The sequence below is a fragment of the Cupressus sempervirens genome, chromosome 10 (genome assembly GCF_028749045.1).
Source record: "Cupressus sempervirens isolate cs-2001-9-10 chromosome 10, ASM2874904v1, whole genome shotgun sequence".
NCBI lineage: Eukaryota > Viridiplantae > Streptophyta > Pinopsida > Cupressales > Cupressaceae > Cupressus > Cupressus sempervirens.
The window spans coordinates 105396973-105403695 of NC_143127.1; the positions used below are offsets into that span (position 1 = coordinate 105396973).

The 6723-nt window shown below is 33.6% G+C and overlaps 2 protein-coding genes across 2 annotated transcripts; one reads left to right on the forward strand and one right to left on the reverse strand.

Moving 5' to 3' along the window:
• Positions 1 to 395: 395 nt before the first annotated feature.
• LOC149532816 (uncharacterized) lies at positions 396 to 1055 on the reverse strand. Its single transcript, XM_089805766.1, has 2 exons — positions 711 to 1055; positions 396 to 614 (listed from the first exon to the last, which is right to left on the reverse strand). Exons 1-2 carry the CDS (start codon positions 1053 to 1055, stop codon positions 396 to 398), a joined length of 564 nt encoding a protein of 187 aa, XP_089661892.1.
• Positions 1056 to 5472: 4417 nt separating this feature from the next.
• LOC149532817 (pentatricopeptide repeat-containing protein At2g34400-like) lies at positions 5473 to 6723 on the forward strand. Its single transcript, XM_089805767.1, has 2 exons — positions 5473 to 5701; positions 6581 to 6723. The coding sequence occupies exons 1-2, from the start codon at positions 5473 to 5475 to the stop codon at positions 6721 to 6723; spliced, it is 372 nt and encodes a 123-aa protein (XP_089661893.1).

Below are 6723 nucleotides of genomic sequence, written 5' to 3' on the forward strand. Positions count from 1 at the left end.
TAAGCACAAAATTCTCCAATTAAAGTGCTGGAAAATCATATAACTCCTCCAAATTTATATCTAATAATATATTTTGCCCTCTCCTCTTCATTCATCTCTACGAACTCCCAAGCTTTTGTAGGCTCAGAAGTAAAATAGTCATATGCCACAATTAATGTTTGCCGACTAAGTCCATCCATGGCTTTAGGGGTAGCATATGCACTTGATATGTCACACTTTATTTCCCTTTTATCGACATTGACATTGTGAGCCCTACCCATTCCCTCATTTATATTATGGATACTTTCACATATGACATCTAAACACGAATCCATGCTTGACTTCCTTTTCTTTGGCCTCCTTGTTGATGACGTAGATGGATTTTGTCTAACGGATGGAGTAGAACTATTTGCATTCTAAAAATCTTCATCAAAATCTGGAGTACCATCCATAGGCATATTGAAGCCTCCATCATCGTCAAGATCAACGGCCTCATTAAGTAGGTGCTCTTCAGTCTCTTGAGCTATTGTAGTTGCACTTCCTTCAGCCATGTCATTCCCAACAATGATTGCTAACTCATTGAAATAGGTGAACGGTTGTCTCTTGTATACTCTAGCATTTTTGAAATCTTTTCTCTACATGATGGAAAATTGAAGGAATTAGATATGCCTTTCTTTACAATTGATAAAGCAATATATAACTTACGTAAAAAAATGTCTATAGAACATTACCTTCACTAGCTCCTCCCAGACACTATCATTAGCGTCCACATATTGCGTACCATTCCATGCAAATCCACTCATGTTTTTCAGCTCTTTCATCATTCTATAACTTTGTTTCCATGTTTTTAATTTTTTCTTAAAGTTATCCCTTATAAGATTCAAATTCATCTCTTCATTGAACTTCTTTTCTACTGCAGTCCAAGCTATTTTTTTAAACCCCCCTTCAGCTTTTCTTCCTAGCTGAATTTTCTCAAGGAGAAAATCTATCAGTTTTGTCTCCATCTCTTTTGTCCACACAAATTTGGGGATTTTAGTGGAAGAAGCAACTGTAGTAACATGAACTTCCTCTTCCATGCTTGTTAAGAGATGAGTGAACAACATATTCAGCAATCTAATGTGAACTGCAAAACTTCATTAAAAAAATCAACATCTCATGAGGGTATTGTAGTGTAAGCTATTTTTCTTAGTCCTTTACCAACAATCACATCCATTAAGGTATTATATCCTTCAACAAAATAATGATTGACATAAGGAAATATAACGTGTTGATGTACTTCACAACTTTATTACAAAGCTTGGACCATAATATTTGGGTGTTAGCCTGTTATAAAAAATCTAAGTTTTGAAATTCCTTTTAGCAGGGAAATTTTTTTATGTAGTTATTAGTTAAAAACACAAAAAGTGTTAGGGTTGTTTGATAGCTTATTCATGAGGGATGCTTTCCATTGAGTGCCTAGATATGTGGCTAGATTTTGTAGATTTTCATGGCATGGGAACCACAAAAACATGAAGGCATGTTCCTCCACATGGCCCCTCTATGATTACACAACAATTGCCCCTCGCTTCCCATTATTCTACACATTTAAACAAATAGAATTTGTTCTTAGCAGGGGAAATTTTATGCAGTTATTAGTTATAAAAAATCTAATCTTTGAAATTCCTTTCAACCATAATATTTGGGTGTTAACCATTGTTGAAACTACTAGGTGTCCTACCTTTGTTTCTGCAAGCTCAAATGCTTGTTCGTAGCTCAAGTTCTCATCTAGATTTCTTAACTATCAATTTTGGTCACAGATAAGTTATGAATTGGATTAAAATAGAATACTATATTTTAAGAGATTAATCATAATGCATTTGGTAACACAACTTTAGTTTTGAAAGAATCCCCATTATTTTTATAAGGCTACAATGGAGATAAGCATCAAAAAACTTGTAAGCCCAAGTTGTAGAACATATAACACTACAATGGAGATAAGCATTCATGAGCTACGAATCAGATACCATAGTTTGATAACTTTATTCATACAAGTAACAGACATACATACTAAAGCCACAAATCCAAATTCATAGAAATATTTCACTCTCAAAATTAATATTAGCACAACAAAAACTCACTCAAGAGTGCAACACCCATATGCTATAGAGTGTGATTCCTATTTACTACAAGGTGAAAATCAATGTTCATGTTTTGTGGTACAACTAAGTTCGAGAGTTGTAGTCTTCCCACATCCTTTGGGCTATTTCATCTCAAAATCTCCCCCAGTCATCTCTATCTTGTTGATTCATCTCATAAGTCTCAAGAATTGACACATTTATCGCAACGCGATCATCATCCTTTTCAATTTCCACTTTATATGGAAGACCATCCTCCATTTTAATGAAGTTATGTAGTATTCCACATGCCAAAACAATCTTTGTTTGGGTAAATATATTACAGGATGTTGCATGTCTCAGGATAGGAAAATGCTGCTTGAAAATACCAAACATTCTCTCTATCACATTCCTAAGAGAGGAATGGTGATGGTTGAATAGCTCTTGGGGACTGTTGATCGGGTTCACTTTACAAAACTCTTTTAGATGGTAATGTGTACACCTATAAGGAGCAAGGAATCTTGGTACATTTGGATAGCCAGCATCCACTAAATAGAACTTTCCTGCGCATATGGATTAAAGTCAAAATAGAGAAAATAAAATTTGATTTATTATAATCACAATATAATAATCTCAAATATGAATTCATATACTAGGGGGAACCACTAGTGGATCTGATCTAGAGAGAGCTGAAGCAAGCACTTGACTATTTGTAGCAAACCCTTCCCAACCAGTAAGAATGTATTGAAACTTATAGTCAAATGAATAGACACCCAAAACATTTTGTGAAAATTTTCCTTTTCTGTCGCAATATTTTGCTTGGATGTCCACATCAACAGTAACTAGCATATGAGTTCCATCAAGTGCACCAATGCAATCCTATAATAAGAAATATTATTATCAAATACAAATTAATATAATTAAGTTTCTAGCAACAAAATACATGTCACTAGGATATTTATGTTGAAATATGAATCAAACCGTCCTTCCCAGCAATTTTTGGAGGAGTGGTTGCAAGAGGGGGTAAAAGATAATCATTATGAAGTGCTAAGATAGCTTTTAAGACCTTGTGGAAGCATCAACTCACTGTCTCTCTTGAGTGACCAAAGTTATGGCCAATTTTTTGATTCCTTAGATTGTGACCAAGGGTGTGGAGGAACATCACTAGTTTTTCTTCCAATGTTATGTTTACTGTATCTTGAATGCTCCCTTTTTTCCTTAGAATTTTGGCCAAGCAAAAAAAGGCTACTCTACTCATGCATAGGTGGTCATGGAAATCTGTGTTATTAGAATGGATAATGTGCTTGTAAATAGGACATGCAACTCTTCTTTGCTTACGCCTATGTCTTCTAGCCTCTTGGGAAGATGCTACTATGACTACTACAAAGGTGGCAAGAAAAACAACAAGTATGTGCATGATCTTGATCTTCCTCACTATGGTTCCTTAAACTTCTATATCATCAATAAGATCCATCGAATGACCTACAACAACATAATTAAGTTACTGCTTATGATTACAGGTAAGAGAAAAATGTTTGTCATAATTTTAAAATAACCAATCATTAAAACTATTAAAATTTAAAACTTAGGTTGTAGATAATAGCAGAAACAACAAAAGATGAAAGAGTTCAGATGCCAAAGGAAACCAGCAATAAGTTTTGGAAGACTATTGTACATCAATCTACAACCCTTAACATTTGAAAACTATTGTACATCAAAACATACTAAGATTCCTTACAAGAAAAAGTATGAGAGATGTCTACAAATTTAACAAAAAATGTAGGATGATGATGTTTTCTAGCATACATTGATATAATTATGTTTGAATGTTATCCCTGGTAGACTACTCACTATATGGCACATGTTGGATGGATAGGGATTACAAATCCACAAGATATTATCCTTTCAAAATCCACAAGGTCCAAGTGGACATTCAACAAATTCTCAAGGTTCTACAACAACTCCCTATGGCTCTTCTATATAACATAGTTCACATCAACACAACCAATAGAGATTTGAATGCTACACAAGAAGTTAAAGTCTCAGTCTCACAATGAAACTGGAAATTAAGTGTATATTTTTTTAATTGAAGACTCTGTCCAGTGTTGAAACACCATGATAGAAAGAATTTGAGAAAAAAAAAATCACCTGTATTCTGCCTACCGACAAACAGGTTACTTCATAGAAACATTGTGTACCCAAAATCATATCAAATCAAGAAAGAACATTTTTTATTTGATTTATTTTGTATAGGCAGATCCGATTCAAGTCAAGAAGGCTTCCAATAATTGTCACTCTCCAGAAATGAAAATCTACTTTTTAGAATTCGCTATTCTCAAAATAAACTTGACCAGGCCTTTAAAAATTATTTTGCTTTGATATAACTAAAAGATACTTTGTAAGAAGGTTTTATTTACTCAAGCTTGGAGCTTTAAGGTCTAATGGTATAGTAGGAGAAACAATAAAGTCAACACAAGTTTCAATTTCATTAGCAATTGACCAAGCAGGAAAGGTAGAGGCATGAAGAAACATCAAATTTGTAAGTAACTAAAAGTGACAAAGACAATGTGCAAACCTGATGTCCCAGACATAGTACTAGCACACAAGTTAAAAAGGTTTTTAAGATAATTGACATGCATGACATGAAGGAAAATGTAATGATAGAGAAAGAGAGATGGGATGCTAAATCATTTGTCATCAAGATATAGGCATGAATAACCAATAGTTATTATGTCAATTTTCCAAAAAAAATTGACTTCACAATCTCCACTTCTCAAATATATTGACTTCAACTAATCGTCTTTAGATACTTGCATTATTATTAATAGATTTGGATCATACATTCTCCCAAAAGACGACAATTAAACTAGATAAGTTCACTTTCTCCACTATTCTTTCTGTTTGTTCTGAGGTAGCATCTGTAAAACATGGTATGCAAATCCATGGCAATATAACAAGATGTGGGTTTCACTCTGAAGTTATTGTGGTGAATACCCTGTTGAGCATGTATACACAATGTGGTAACATAAAGAAGGCACATGAACTATTTGATAAAATGCCTACCATAGACATGGTTTCCTGGAATGCAATGATTACAGCATATGCACAAAACACTGTTCTTGATGAGGCTATGCAACTTTTTGAGGAAATGTCGCAACCTGATTTGGTTTCATGGAATGCAATAATTGTTGGATATGCACAAAATAGATTTGTTGAAAATATGTTGGAGATTTTAAAGCAAATGTAGTATTTAGATGTAAAGCCAACCTTAGCAACTTATATCAATATATTTACCGAGTGTGCCAAAATGAGAGCTCTAGAACAAGGTATGGAGATCCATAAAGAAATAACTATCAATAGAGTGTTACCTAATGTTATAGTTTTGAATGCCTTGATAAACATGTATGCAAAATGTGGAAGCATGCAGAAGGCACGTGATTTGTTTGATAATATGCTTCAAAGGAACGTTATCTCATGGACCACAATCATTGTTGGATATGCACAAAATGGACTTGTTGGAAATGCTTTCAAAATTTTTAAGGAAATGCAACTGCAAAATGTAAAACCAAACCTAGCAACCTTTTCTAGTATCCTTATGGCATGTGCCAAATCAAGAGCTTTGGAGCAAGGTATATAAATCCATCAAAAAGTAAAGATACTTTATGAACATTGTCTTATATCTCAGCAACAATGTTATGATAATGCAAATACCATCAGAATAAAGGTTCAAAGTAAGGGTAAGGAAACTCTCATCATAGCAATACCATAAGAATATAATGAGAGCTTTAAAGTGCAGTAGATTGGGTCATTTGGAAACTTTCAATGAAAATGGTGGCATTATCTAAAATAAAGGTTACTCGAAGCAATCAGATCCGTGGACACATAAATACTCATTTTTACTAAGCCACAGTTTATGTAGTCATTTGCCAGCGCTTTGACTAATACATACATATGTGACGTTATTTATTTCAAAAGATTTACAGTCATCATGGCAAAATTTATACAATCAAATCCAAAAAAAATACACTTTTCAAACTATTATCATTAACAGAAATTTCATATTTTTTTATTTTGTATTGTATCTTACCAAGGGATATTGGAATATTATAAGGGAACATAGAAGCTAAAACCACCACGCCCATCCCAAGTTATGTAAGTGATATATTTTGGAGATAAAAGGACAATAATGGAGAAATAAATAAACAACTAAACAACTAGAGTAAGATAACGTGTGTAGGGCTATTAATTTCACTACTCCTTGAACGCATAAATATGCTTTAACAGTAACTACGAAACAAGGATCCAGTTAAAATCCTTGGGCATAAAGGGACCTATGGATCTGTGCAATATATATTTAGTAGTCCATTAACTAATAATTCCACTTGTGTAATAAATATCAGTACCTTAACTAATAATTCCACTTGTATATCTATGTTCTAAGGTGGCATCTGTAAAACATGGTATGCAAATCCATGGCAATATAACAAGATGTGGGTTTCACTTTGAAGTTACCGTGGTGAATACCCTATTGAGCATGTATGCACAATGTGGTAACATAGAGAAGGCACGTGAATTGTTTGATAAAATGCCTACCATAGACATGGTTTCTTGGAATGCAATGATTACAACATATGCACAGAATATTGTTTGA